Source organism: Bos indicus, chromosome 9, assembly GCF_029378745.1.
Source record: "Bos indicus isolate NIAB-ARS_2022 breed Sahiwal x Tharparkar chromosome 9, NIAB-ARS_B.indTharparkar_mat_pri_1.0, whole genome shotgun sequence".
Classification (NCBI taxonomy): Eukaryota; Metazoa; Chordata; class Mammalia; order Artiodactyla; family Bovidae; genus Bos; species Bos indicus.
Genome location: NC_091768.1, coordinates 42448986 through 42464632, shown reverse-complemented (window position 1 = coordinate 42464632; position 15647 = coordinate 42448986). Strand labels below are relative to the sequence as shown.

The window sequence follows — 15647 nt, the reverse complement described above, 5'->3', positions numbered from 1 at the left end:
CCATAAACACTGATGAAACACTTATTAAAGAATCATCTAAAACTCCATTTAGAGTTAAAAGAAACACTTATCCACAATACATAAAAGAATCCTAAGAGCTGTCTGAAGACAAATAATCCAAAAATAAATGAGGATATCCAAATGGCCAGTAGGCATGTGAAAAGCTGTTCAATACTATTAGTCATAAGGTAAATACAAAAACGACCACACACAGAAATACCAACTACAGATCCATTACAGTGGCTAAAATAAAAAAGACTGGTAAAACCAAGTACTGGTGAGAATGTAGAACAATTGGACTCATATTTTGCTGGTAGGAACATAATAAGGTACAACTTTAGAAAATGGGCTCTTTCAGCAAGTTAGACATACACCTATTTTATGACCCAGCAATTTTACTAAGAGGCACATATCAAGGAAAAATGGATATCCACAAAATGACATGTATCAAATCATAACACCTTTATTCGTAATAGGCAAAAACTAGAAAAACCTGTATGTCTACCAATCACAGGACAAATTGTAGTATATTCATATAATGGAATCTCTCAGTCTCTCTCTCTCTCTCTCTCACACACACACACACACACACACACTTGCTGCTACACATAATACAGAAGAATGTCAAAGACAATGTTGAATGAAAGCTGCCAAATGACTCTATTTACACGCCATTTTAAGAATAGGCAAAACTAATTTATGGTAATAACAGCATAGTGGGGAAGGGAGTGGGGGTGGACGGAGGGGTCACTGACTGAGAAGGGTACCAGGGAGCCTTCTAGGGTGCTGGTGGGTTTTATATCTTTATCTGGGTATCATGGGTACATACATTTATAAAACTTCAGGAGCTGTACATATAAGATTTAAACATTTTAGTGTACTTCAGATCTCAACAAAGATGATAATAATGATAGTCTTTACGTAAGATAGTAAACTTACACTCCCAACGACTCCGTTAGCCTGTTTTTGTTTCTGTTGCTTTGGCTGAGATAAGGGCACAGGTGTAGGCTTTTTTTTTAAAGGTTTCTTTTTTTTTGATTTAGCAGTTTTCTTGGGTCCTTTACTCTTCTGTTGCCATCCTCCTTTTGTCTTGTTCTTGTTAGTATCACCCTGCTATAAATCACAACACACATACACACTCAGACATTGTAGCAATAGTTTCATTTGGCAGTCATAGTAAATTTTAGATGGAAATGGCTTAACTAATAAAATGTTTTAGTAAAGTGAATTATTCTCCACAGCAAGATAAACCAATCAGAGGACTAAACAAAAGAGTTCTTTTACCAGAAAAGATAGGTAAACTCAAGTTTTTACCCCATCGTCTGCTGGCTGTTCCTCCGCAGCACAGATGGACTGCTCCTTTTCAAATACTTCCTAGAATAGAGGGAGCAAGAAAAATAAAACCTTTGTTCCACTTATATTTAACTTTCATATAAAACAATCTTTCAATATATATTATCAGTAAGTTTATTTATTTTTGGCTGTGCTGGGTTTCGTTGCTGTGCAGGCTTTCCTCTGGTTGCGGAGAATAGAGGTTACTCTCCCGCTGCAGTGTGCAGGCTTCTTACTGCAGTGGCTTCTCGTTGCAGAGCACAGGCTTTAGGGTGTACAGGCTTCAGCAGTTGCGCCACGTGGGCTCAGCAGTCGTGGCTACCAGGCTCTAGAACATAGGCTCAATAGTTGTGGAACACAGAATTAGGTGCTTCACAGAATGTAGGATCTTCCTGGATCTGGCATCGAACCCATCTCCTACACTGGCAGGTGGGTTCTTTACCACTGAGCCATCAGGGAAGCCTTATCAGTAAGTTTATTAACTGCTGACAAACACAGGAGGTGGGGACAAACACATGGCTAGACAGAGGGCTTTTAGCAATTACTAAATGATGTATGTGTGCAAATTTGGCCATCACTAAAGGACACCTTAGAAGTTACCTTCTAAAGTATCTCACATCTGTCTTGAATGTATTTTGAAAAGTACATTCTATTTAAATTTATAAATGCAATGCCTTAAAATATGTAAAATTACTATAAAGTCAGTCATTTCATAATTTAAATTTTTACTTTTATTCTAACAGTAATCAGACATCACTATTTTAAAGTTATGAAAATCTGAATACATTATATTACTCTAACATCAAAACTTTATGAGACCAATATTAGTTTATTTATGATTGTATGCAATATTGCTATTATAACTGATATAACTTAGATATAACTAAGTGGAACACCAAGAAAATCTACATATCTGAGACATACCCACCTACCCAATAATCCATTCTGAATCAGTACAGACACTATAAATTTAGAATTTGAAATCCAGTAAGAATTCAATGCGACTCTATATAGAACATGATAAGTGAGTTGTTCCATAAACTCCCCAGAATTATTAAAGCTAACAAGTGAAAAATGATGATAACTATTGGGCTCTAAACTGTTGGCCTAATGCAGGGGCCAGCAAACTATGGCCCATTTTTTGCCTTTTTTTTTTTTTAATTTTATTTTATTTTTAAACTTTACAACATTGTATTAGTTTTGCCAAATATCGAAATGAATCCGCCACAGGTACCCGCGTAAACAAACTTTTATTAGAATACAAGCATGCCCATTTGTGAGTTCAGCCATTGCTACAGAGACTGTATGGCCTGTAAAAATAAAAAATATTAATATTTACTGACTGAACCTTTAGAGAAAAAGTTTGTAATCACCTAGCCTAATTCTATCATCTCTGCTTCATTTCATTTGTTAGCTGAATTCTAATAATTATATTGAAATACAATTGATACTAGAAGATAAATACTTGATTCTTCCCCTTTCTCCAGGCCACGTCTGCTTTTTCTTTACCAATTACCTGAGAAATGTCAACAGCCCAAGGACAACTTTGTGCTCATTTCTCGGGCTGGGAATTCCAAAGCACGTAGGCAGTGTCGAAACCTAACCCTGGCCACCAGCTTAGAGCAGCCTCATCTCCCAGGAGGCACCTCTCATCCAGAGTCCATGATATATACAAATGCTTCCTTTACCACCTGCTACCATAAAATCAGTATCTTTGTTTTGATATGTCCTACTGTGAATCATAGAATGGCTATCCACTCCAGTATTCTTACCTGGAGAATTTCATGGACAGAGGAGGCTGGCAGGCTATATAGTCCATGGGGTTCCAAAGAGTCCAACACAACTGAGCAACTAACACAACAACAACTAAAAATATGCTTTTTCTACCACAGGTTTTAGACATGGGTTTTAAATGCAGCATATTTCCTGCAGATGCCCATAGACCTCAGAGTAGAATAGGCTAAAATCTACCACTGGTTCAATAAAACTGAGCTGAAATACTATATAGTTTAGTAAAAAGTAGTTACAACTATACTTGCAACTTGGGAGGTGTGCTTAGCTTGGCAGGTAATATAAATATGTAACAGAAACTGAGAAAAACAAGATGCAGGAAACATACATATGACTAGATTTAATGAAAAGGAATGAGAAAAGTACCAGCAAATCATATATATGCATGTACATATATGCACTGAAAGGTCCAGACAGTAAACATGAGCATGGAGAAAGATACAAAAGGATTTACACAAGACTGAGTTCTGGTCATCTGGGTCTGGTAAGGTGGCTTTCTAAGGAAGCAGGGGTGAAATAAGGGATCCATGTTATCAATATCATTTTAATTCTGTGGGTATTCAGGCATCAGGCTATCTAAAGGGATGAGCTTCAAAAATGATGATCTCAGAGTGGTAGAATTTTAGGTCATTTTAATTTCTTCTCATACTTTTCTGCATTGCCTAAATTTGTTTCCTGGACAGCATAAATTTTTTACATAATTAGGAAAAGAGCTATTTTACTGTACTTTTTAAAATAAAAAATAAAAGGGAGTAAATTCTCTCAAGAACTGATTAAAAAGGAGTAGGTAATGTAAGTTCTCAACAATAATCAATAATCAATCTCTGTATAACATTTTATAGTTTAAGAAAGATACCCAGATTACATTATAATGCTTTATAGGGAATTAACAAATCATCATTTGAAGAATTCATCTATCTTCCAACTTTGTGTGTGTGAAAACAAATGAGAAAATCTAAAATTAAAATTTCAAAATGGCTAACAATCTGCAAAATTAGATTTGCAAAACTATATAATTTTGATTTTGAAAATGTATAACTTAAAGTGAGAAAATAAACATAAATATCTTAAACTCTCAGATACATAAACTTTCAAAGCATAAAAATACAGACTACTTACTGCCATTGTTTGCCTTGTCAGTTTAACCAGAACTGTAACTAAGGATCCTACTGTGATGTTGTTGCTATCTTCATCATCCAATACTGTAAGACATTAAAAAAAATAAATAAAAATCAAGCTCTACGTCAAGGCAAACAGCAAAACTTTATTTATCCAAATCAATCTGAGACTTTAGTATTTCAAACATATAAAATTTTAAGGCTACTAAATGAAAAATAATTTACTATCTACTCTATATAAATTTCTCCAGAAGATGTCTTCAACAATGTACTCATTTAATCCTTAAATTAGCTCTATGAAGCATTATTATTATTTCTTTAAAGAGACTGAGGTTAAGGAATAAAGTAAAATGCCCAAGGCCACAAAATGGCTATGCTGGCACTGCCAAGTTTCAAGTCCAGATGTTTTAAAATATAGTATATTGAGGATTACCATAGCTTTCTCTCAGTGATAATAAAAGAGGGTTCTGTCACTCTATTAAATTGTATAAACTTTATACTCACAAGATTTTACCTGTATAATCAAATACCTCCAAACTAGTATTCTAAGCAATGTTAAAAATACTTATTTTTTAAGGCAAGAACTTCAAAATAGTTTATATGAAAAAAGCACCTTAAAGATGTTTTCTGCAATGTTTTTTTGTTTATTTTTTTAAAACACATTTGCTATACACATCCCCAAAAGTCTTAATAATAAAATGAACTTAACTACAAGCCCTTTAAAAACAGGAACGATTCCTAACACATCCTTGTATTCTTGGTCCCACAAGAATATTCTAACAACAGCAACTTAGTAAATGCCAAAGCTCAGAATAATGTCACAATGAAGGAATGGAGCAGAATAATCTCTAATTCTGTCACCATTCTAAAATATTATATTCAGTTGTAAAATGGGAATCATAGGACAATTATGTAAGTAAAAAATAATCTCTCTTTTTCCACTCCAAGCAGACATAAAAATGAAAATAAGTCAAGAAAAACACATGAAATGTGGCACAGAGCGTGGTGATTTTCAAAGTTTAATATGTATAAATAAGTTAGGTTTTTAAAAAAATTAATTTTAGAACTAAGCAGCCATTTTATACTAACAATAGACACATTTCAAATATCTTCCATTACATTTGGAAATCTCTTCCATTATTTGAAAAGTTAAGAGTTGAACTATAGAACAAAAGTGTTCTCAAACCAAAACTACATCTTTCATCACAGCAAATCTGACAGGTAAACTACAATTCTACAGTCTAATTAAAAGTTATGAAGTGAAGTGTTTTGAGAACCTTGAGCCAAATAAACAAGAGCCGGTCCATCAAAAGGGAAACAACAGGAAACCTCTCACTTACCCTGTGACTTTATGTCCATAGTCACATATGGGAAACTTCCAAGGACAGCCATAACCTCTTCATATTTTTCATCTTCAAGGAAATGCAACAGATTGTGACGATCTGATTCTTTTAAACTCACCAAATCCTGGATAGTTTTAATTTTGAACTAAATTTAAAAGGAGACAGAAAATAAATCTTAAAGCCATGAAACTCTTCATAAAAAGAAAATTACTAGTATGTTTACTAAAAATCCAAAAGCTTTTAGAAAAATGTTAAAATTATATACATTTCAAAGTAGAAAATACAACTTTAGTGGCATTTCACAGCCTTTTTCTCCAAGGAAATTTAAATCTAAGAATTTTTTATTACAAAGTTAATACACAGTTATTTTTTAAATTAGAAAAAACTAAAGTTGGAGGAAAAAAATAGTAACATTCATATAGACTCTTGACCCAAACAGGAACTACTGTCATTTAATTTGTTCAGTTTGCAGACCTCTATTTTTAATTTTAATGATAAAAACCTTTAAGAATATGAATTTATTTCCAAGTATATAGCTACATGTGTACTCTTTAGGTTTTACTATGCAATATTCTTTTATTTTTTAGAAATTAAAAGACACTTCCTCCTTGGAAGAAAAGCTATGACCAACCTAGACAGCATATTAAAAAGCAGAGACATTACTTTGCCAACAAAGTCCATCTAGTCAAAGCTGTGGTTTTTCCAATAGTCATGTATGGATATGAAAGTTGGACCATAAAGAAAGCTGAGTGCCAAAGAACTGATGCTTTTGAACTGTGGTGCTGGAAAAGACTCTTGATAGAGTCCCTTGAACTGCAAGGAGATCAAACCAGTCAATCCTAAAGGAAATCAGTCCTGACTATTTATTGGAAGGACTGATGCTGAAGCTGAAGCTCCAATAACTGGCCACCTGATGCAAAGAACTGACTCACTGGAAAAGACCCTGATGCTGGGAAAGACTGAAGGCAAGAGAAGGTGATGACAGAGGATGAGATGGTTGGATGGCATCACCAACCTGATGGACATGAGTTTGAGCAAGCTTCAGGAGTTGGTGATGGACAGGGAAGCCTGGCGTGCTGCAGTCCATGGGGTCGCAAAGAGTCGGACAGGACAGAGTGACTGAACTGAACTGATGCAATATTCTCATTCTTGTTATTTTCTAAATATAACTGTTACTGCAGTAGTACCAATCCTGGCTAAATGAATACCAAGGAGAAGGTTTTTTAATTTCTGAGTACTTGGTGCCAGTTATTAATTTTTACTTTCACAGATAGGGATTAGATCATAAGGCATGTGAAATGCCTGCTTTTGAATGCTGAAGTTTTCAATTATGACTTTAAATGTGATCAAATTTAAAAGAGCAACACACTTACTTGAGAGAAGAGTGCTCTGTTAAAAATTTCTAATATACATTTATTAGTTCTACCTTACTACTATCAAGTCCAATGTCTATCTTCTGTCCTCTAATATATACAAAGTGGTTTAAAATTATAATTTCATTCCATTTTTTCCTATATTTCCTCAGGTTTTTCATTTATATACATATTTTGCTGTGCCTTAAGATTCATTCTCATAATCTATATACAGACTATAATTTCTAAATAAGAATTATCTTTATATGACCTACTTATATACTGAATGCTTAATTTTTTTGTTCATACTCAACAAACTGCTGCTCAAGCTTTAAACCATTAATGAAATAAATGAAAAGTATACAGTGCATTTTTACACAGTACATTTACTTTTGGCAACATAAAGAACAAAGTGTTAACTGCTAAAATTTTGACCCCCCTCAAAGTAGTAAGATCATTTCAGTAGTATTAATAAAATGTTATCAAACAGCTATCTATTCAAGAAAGTGTTAACAGAATCACTTGAGGCATAGTTTTAGAATGCCTGAAACATTGTAAATCTAAGATGTTTATACAACCACTTCTAGAAAAATTTTCATTCATGTTACCTTTAAGTGACATGACAAACGGCTTAAAACTAATATTAAAGTGCCAAATTACCTTTTTATGATTAGAAACTCTTCTAAGATTGTCTTCTTCAATGTGAGGGAGCTGCAAAAGGGGAGACTTAAACTGCTGAAGGCCTTGCACAGCCATCTGGGAAAGCTTCATGCAGTTTTCAAGGGATGCCAAAGTTGGAGCACGAAACTCCCTTTCTTAGAAAGAACAGAAGGAAAAGCAAAAACAGGGCTGGACTATTTATACGTTCAGAGTACACAATTCATAACAAACACAAATCCACGTGAACATCCTTAACACCTCAAATTTTATGATCACAGTGTTGACTTTCCTTTAAAAGTTACTGGTAAGACACAGAACATATACAAACTTGATCAAATGTACATTAACCAGCAACAACCATTGATTTTAATAGAAACATTCTTTGTACCACTTCCAAACCAGTAAATCATAAGACGTTTTTGGTATTAAGAACATATTGATGTCATGCCACAAAATTACATCATCCATAACAACAAAACACAACCACTCCCTTCTTTTTTAAGGGTCTCTTTCCATTATAGACCATAAACTCCCTTGTTCTTTTTCCCTTGATGCAAAAAACACGTCAGATGAATCATCACAGCACATAAAAGAATTATTTCAAACTCATTGTTAACCTAATTCTAAAAATATTCAGAGGAAGAAAAGGATGTTTTAAACTTTTGTAAACAAGAAAAAAATAAACAATAAAACAATGAAAAAACTGAATTAAAAACCATAAGTTGTGGTACCTTACATGATAGAAAATACAGGAAAAATAAGAAAAACCATAAGCAAAACTGGGAAAGCCAATTCAACTTAAAGACAGAAATATATTAGGTTCCCATAAATCTTAAAAGTATAATCTGTACTATATGCTTGCGAGAAAAAGTACAACATAATTATGCTTCCTCCTCACCTTCACGGCTCCTGGCCATTATTATTAGCTGGCAGATTACATTAACCATTTCTTGAAGTAGGGCAGGGCATTTTTTCAGCATAAATTGCTGATCTGCAAAACAATAAAACACCTGAAACAAATCATTCTTCTTTTATACAAAAACATTTTTATTACCTGTAGTCCAAGACTAAAGCTAAATTTAAGTTGTCGAACAAATTTTTCATATGACCTCAGAATTTTATAGGCTGAACACAACTGTTTCTCCTCGGCAGCACCACATCAAAAAATCAGTCAGAAAACCCTAGCTCAGATTAAATGTTTTAAAGGCAAACTTTTAATATCATGGTTTTTGGCTTTATAAATTACTCCCTACCTTTTTTTCTGGTAACAGTCTTAAACTTAATCATAACCTCACTAACTGAAGAACTTCAAAAATTTTCTTCTTGTGCATCTAAGTTTCTATAATTATGGATAAGTCCAAAGACTAAGACTGAGAATAGATGTCAACTAAATGGAGAGAGAGGATAGGAGAAGGGGAGAGAGATTCTTTCACTTATACTGCAATAATAGTTAACCACTGAGATCATTCAGTGGGGTTGATAAAACTAAAATAAATTTGTTTCCTGTTCCTTATATAATTGGTAAAAATGGAGATGGCTTCATATCTGTACAGAACATTAGCAACAGAATTACTACTTTGCAACTTCAATAAACAACGCCTTAATAGTGTTCCTTAATTCCATCATACGTAGCCTATGGTACTATCATTAATCACTGAGCATCAACTGACCTTGTTTTCAAAGGCATTTCACTGCATTATTGGCTTAAAGCAGGGGGAGGGTGGGTTGGTTCATTCAGAAAGAAAATTTATTCTCTAAGGATAATAACTTTCTTTTAAAACTTTCAATGGAAATAATACAAGTGAAAAGAGGTGACATTCAAATTCACAATATTCCTGGAGACACCACAGTCCTAATCTAATGCTTTATTTTTTTTAAGTAGAACAGATGGCTTCAAGTACTGATAAAGTTTTAAGTAAAGATTAAACAGACATTTTATTGGTAACTACTACGGGAGTATGGGGAGAAGGCAATGGCAATCCACTCCAGTACTCTTGCCTGGAAAATCCCCTGGATGGAGGAGTCTGGTGGGCTGCCGTCTATGGGGTCGCTAAGAGTCGGACACGACTGAGCGACTTCACCTTCCCTTTTCATTTTCACGTATTGGAGAAGGAAATGGCAAGCCACTCCAGTGTTCCTGCCTGGAGAATCCCAGGGATGGGGGAGCCTGGTGGGCTGCCGTCTATGGGGTCGCACAGTTGGAAACAACTGAAGCAGCAGCAGCTGGAGTATGGTGGTGGTACTAGTGGTGATAACTGAGATATCTGTTGTGAAATCCATGTTTTCTCCCCACAAAAAGCTTCAAATTCTTTTTTTTTTTTTTTAAGTCATCAGGAATTATTGAATAATCTGCAATTAACTAGACATTTTTCATAGAGTATTCTCTTACCCTGAAATACAACATTTTAACATTTGCCAAATCATTTGACTTTACTAAGACCTTCAAAGTATTTGTGAAAGTAATTATGTATGTAGCATATAGATTTGTTTTTAAAAGGTCCTTGAGTAATTATCTGATTGAGCAAAAAAGAACAGTGACAAAAACACTGCACCATGAGGCCTAATTACATCTATTGCTTTTGTACCACTAAAACCCTACAGACAGTAGAATCAAAATACCTTCTTCAAGAGTCTCAGGAATTTTCATTCTAGCAAGATGAGACAGTAAAAGAACTCTGGCCTTCAGGCTATAAGGACAGGTAAGTGGAGGCTCATTCTTCTTTAAATTAATGCTGCCAATTTCTCTGATGAGCTAGGGAAAAAAATAATTATTTAAAAAATGTATACTTAATAAAGCATAAACTTTAATATTTAAATGTTTATCAAAGAATTTGGGAGACAGGCCTAACCTGAGGTATTAAAATATTATCTGTTGGTCTGCTTGTGGCATCTTTATTATACTGAGGATCAAATTCAGAGGCTCCAGCCAAAACCATGATAAGACCTAAAAAAACAAAAGAAATATGAAGAAAAATAAATTTACTGACCCGTAATCATCCTCCCCAAACGATACCAGATTAATCCTAGAGGGAGGCAGTTTTCTAATCACACACAATGCTAAAATCAATATTAACAGGTATAAATTTCTCTCACAACAAAAGAAACATCTCATTTTTAAAAAGTGTTTGTAATATTACCTATCACAAGTAAAGAGAAATACACGTCAAATTAAGGACCCAGAAGCAACTAGGTGCATTAAAATCACCACAAATAGCACTGGTTTCTAGAGGTTATCATGTGTTCCACATAAAATTTCTTTTTTAAAAAGAATCAATTTTTATCGGAGGATAGCTGCTTTACAGTGTTGTGTTAGTTTCTACTGTTTAGCAAAGTGAATTAGCTATACGTACACATATATTCCCTCTTTTCTGGATTTCCTTCCCATTTAGGTCACCACAGAACACTGAGTAGGGTTCCCTGAGCTACACAGCAGCAGCAAGGATTCTATGTGACATTACTAACTGCTTTAAGAGAAAAGGGGGTTCAAAAGGGTTTCAGGTTTCTTCACTTCATGACTCCTCAATGCCATGAGTAATCTAAAATATACTGTAATTTACAAAAATTTTTATTACAGAATCATGGAGAGCTTTGTGGGAACAGTGTTCCTTGAAATACACGAGTTGAGGTCACATATATTAGTGTTACTTTTCTTAGTCTATACAAGCTCTTTAATGACTGGCACTAGAGTTATCAATCTTCACCTTATGGCAGGAAATGCAAGCAGTGTTCTCACAAAAATCAGGACAGTATTGGAGTTAAGTGCATAAACCCTGAAGCTTTCAAGTCCTAGCTGAATGACCTAAGACAATATTCTTCACTTCTCTATGGGCCTCAATTTCTTCATATGTGCCTCATACACATAAACACAGTAATGTGTGTGAGCTATTACTATTACTACCCTCAAATGTTTGAATGAAATCAACGGTTCCTAAGACAGCTATATAAATGGTGCCAGTCCTAAAACCAATGATAACTAACCAAACAAAATTAAATAAAGCTAAACAAAGCTTTTCTGACAGAATTGTGTAAGGCTAAGTACCACCCTCAGAAATGAAACAGAAATCAAGATCACTGATCCAAAAAACGTATTAAAACTGGTTACAAACAGGAAATATTTTCATAAAGGAGAATGTTTATACATTAATATTTCAACCCAGCACAAAGAAGAGTGTACATGTGCACAAGGGAGAGTAACATTCACTCATTCCTCAGAAATAAAAGACCTGCTTGTTCTTCAGAAATACAAAATCAACTCACACAGTCATATAATCCTGGGATTATATGATAAATCTCTTTCTCATTACCAAGAGCTAATCAAATGGGCAAACACAAAATATGACAAAGTCCACTCAGGTTTTGAAACAAAAATGCATCCACCCATGAAGCACAATTTTAAACTTAGGTCCTTTTTTTTTTTTTTAATGTATAAGATTTCAACAGAGCAGTGATTCTGAAAGGTAATATAAAGTATTCCAGGGATAAAATTTACAATGTTAGCTTTATGGGGTCAAAGAAAGTATTTAGGATGTTACTTTTTATGTCATAATAAATTCTGAAATAAGCCTCTGGGAATGAAATATTTTGGCAAATTTCTTTAAACACTCCCAGGACCTCTACTTATTTTAGGCCATTAGCATGGTATAATGTACTGGCTTGGGAGCCACACTGCTTGAGTTCTATCCCAGCTGTCACTCACTATGTATCCTTGAGCTCAGTTTCTTCATCTATAAAATGTGCTTAAAAACAGCACTTATTTATGGGAGCATACAAAGATTAGATGAGTTAATACATGATAGTGCCTCACAATACTTGGCAACAACAAATACTCAAGAAATGTTAGCTGGAATTACTACAAAATTAGTCCACAAGGAGCTTTACCATAAAATCTCTGAAGGGAAAATGTATACATATACATACAGCTGAGTGAATGAGAATAACAGAGCTACAGATCAAGAAATATGACAAAAGGCATTAGCATCTTCCTCCAGCTTTATGCTCAGCTCAGCTATAATGAACTGAATATCCCTAAAACTATAAAATGGAATTTCTCCAATTGAATACATATACCAATTCCACATAAATGACTCAGAAAATAATTTACTATCACAGTTACTTAAATTTACTTACGTTTCATATCCATATTTCGAGTTTTATAAACAAAGTAGGTATAAATCTGTGTTGTGCGTATTAGAATCTGGTCTCCGCTATAGCGTATTGAGCGATACCACCAAGAGCCCTAAGACACAAAATTAAACAAGGAAAAAACATGAAAACCACAATAAATGTTAACCTTGATGCAGAATGTTTATGGTCAAATTTTCTAAATGTTCATAAACCAATAAAAATATCTGCTCTTTAGAACAAATACCTTTACTATAAATTTCAAATGATTTATCTGGCAAGTATTTATGCTGCATGATGCCTAAATACCAGCCTATCTCATTACATATATATGATTTAAAGATTTAAGTTTCAACTAGAAATTGTTTATAGACAAAACAGGAATGAAACAACCCACTGCTATAAGCAACAAGTTGGTTTCTGACACATGGCATGTCTTCAATAAATGTTTGACAAATAAGTGTAAGAGCAATTTTACAGTTGATATACTACTTTCATTCACATTATTCCATACAATTGGATTCTAACACAACAATCCTATGAAGAAAGCAAGACAGGTTAACTGTAAGCCTCACTCCAGGATCATAGGAACCCTAAGATCAGTAAGAATACCACCAGTCATGAAGGTAATAAACAATAAAATCATAAACATTATGGTATCTCTATATTTGGGGTCGTAAAGAGTCAGACACGACTGGGTGACTGAACTGACTGAACTGATGCAGCCGTTTTTAAAAATGAGCTTGTTCTACATGTTGTATTCCTGTATGAAGCAAAAAAAATCACAGGACAATATATATAATAAGACCACATTTTAAAAAACATGTATATACATTTAATGCATAGAAAAAGATCTGAAAAGGAAATCAACAAACTTAGCAGCGATTATCTCCAACAGAGAAATGGAATTGGGGGACGTGGTGACAGAAGACTTTCATTTTAAATTCTAAATATATCTGTATTATCTCATGTGTGTGTAACTTTTGAATCATGAGGAGACACATTTTAACATACTAAAGTGATGTCACCTTTAGAAGACCTTAAAGGATAGTTGAATATGAAATTCTTAAAACTCAAGGATTAATGGATTATGGATTATATTCTAACACAAATTACGATCTTATAAGGAGACCCCAAATCATGCCATCCACTCTCTTCCCTAAAAAATGTTAATAAAAAGAGCTGGAACTTACCACAACAACTGGAAGGATAACCATGAATGCCAAGCCATATACAAGTAAAACCTTGAATTGAAAAGGAGAAAAAGAAGACCATTTATTCCTTCATGAGGTAAATTACAACATCCATGAACACTTATTTTGAGGCTTACATAGAGGCACTATTAAAAGCACATCTTATGTATTTCATTTAATCCTTACTTTCAAACTCTATGAGGAAAGTACCATTATTGTTTTCTTTTTGCAGATAGGGAATCTGCAGCATATACAGTCATCCCTTGGTATCTGAGGGGAACTGGTTTCCAAACCCCCAAGGATACCAAAGTTCAGGGATGCTCAAGTCCTTTATATAAATTGGTGGTAAAAGAGTATCCAGGGATGTGAAACACGCTGATAGGGAGAGCCAACTTCAGTTGACTTTGAGTAATGTAGGGGCTGGGGGACCAACCTCCTTGCAGTGGAAAATCCACATATAACTTTAGAGCTGGCCTTCCATATTGTGGCTCTGCATCCATGGATTCAACCATGGATTGTGGAGTACTGTAGTCCATATTTATTGGGGAAAAAAATCATATATAAGTGGACCTACACAGTTCTGGTGGCTCAGTGGTAAAGAATCAGCCTGCAATGCAGGAGACCTGGGTTTGATCCCTGGGTTGGGAAGATCCCCTGGAGAAGGGAAAGGCTACCCACTCCAGTATTCTGGCCAGGAGAATTCCATGGATGTGTAGTCCATGGGGTCGCAAAGAGTCAGATACGACTGAGCGACTTTCACTTTCACTTTACACAGTTTAAGCCCCTGTTGTTCAAGAGTCATCCACATCTTAGCAAGTAGTTAGTGCCTCAGAAATAAATGATAGAACCTGGTTTCCTTGCCTCAATATCAAACAGAACATATAATGCTGTTTGCAGGTAATTTCCATTGGTAGGATTTTTGTCCTACTACTCAATCCCAAATCTGGTAGCTAACAATCTTTCTCTTCTCTAGTATTCCCTCAACATGCTTATATACAACAACTATATACCCTGGAAGAAAACATGTAAATAAATAGCCATAAAATGACACTAGCCATTTTCAAAACAAATGACAGACTGTAAGGATTGTAATGTTACAAATGACAGACTGGTTTTTATTGCTTTAAAGACAGCCCCTAGATAATTATTTTCAAGAAAGGAGAAGTAGCGAATTCCTAAACAACAGGTTAAGATAATCTCTGACGTTTTAAGAGCTGCAGCCTCTCATCACTGATTGAAGTCTGATCATCCTGCTGCCCCTTAAAGTACCATATAGAATACATACCATTATGTTAGGACACATTAAAATTAATTTAGCTTGGATAAATGCAGAATACAGGGTAATTTAAATTTTGAGTACTACTTAGGGATAAATGTCAACACCATAAGAAACAGTAGTTCCCTAAACCAAGGGTAGGACCCAATCTGAAACTACCTCCAAAACAAATCACAATTTGAAGGTTCTAAAACCACACTAGAGTACAGTCCCCCAAACCTCAATGTAATAATAAGAACCAATTCTTTTCTCCATTACGTAAGAAGTTTCCATAATACACAGTTAAATTAGAAACACTATACTGGAATTTTCTTTGTAATGTTATCTTTATATTACCAAGATATATCTAACACATTATCATGTGTCTTATTAAGTGTACTCACCAATATTGAATTTTTCTGGTCAACGATCCAAGCTGGGAGGGCAATTCCAAAGCTTGTGGCTAAAAAAGGAAGAGTATT

General features: G+C 34.5%; 1 protein-coding gene across 1 annotated transcript in view; it reads right to left on the bottom strand.

The window, feature by feature from the left end:
* SEC63 (SEC63 homolog, protein translocation regulator) overlaps positions 1–15647 on the bottom strand; it is a 66155-nt gene that overhangs the window by 15771 nt on the left and 34737 nt on the right. The window contains exons 6-16 of the mRNA XM_019967265.2: positions 15570–15628; positions 13911–13961; positions 12724–12832; positions 10446–10540; positions 10216–10348; positions 8495–8587; positions 7597–7751; positions 5582–5729; positions 4243–4325; positions 1315–1374; positions 940–1113 (exon numbers count right to left, since the gene is read on the bottom strand). Of these exons, the coding sequence (XP_019822824.1) occupies positions 940–1113; positions 1315–1374; positions 4243–4325; positions 5582–5729; positions 7597–7751; positions 8495–8587; positions 10216–10348; positions 10446–10540; positions 12724–12832; positions 13911–13961; positions 15570–15628 (1160 nt within the window). The remainder of the gene's footprint in view (positions 1–939; positions 1114–1314; positions 1375–4242; positions 4326–5581; positions 5730–7596; positions 7752–8494; positions 8588–10215; positions 10349–10445; positions 10541–12723; positions 12833–13910; positions 13962–15569; positions 15629–15647) is intronic.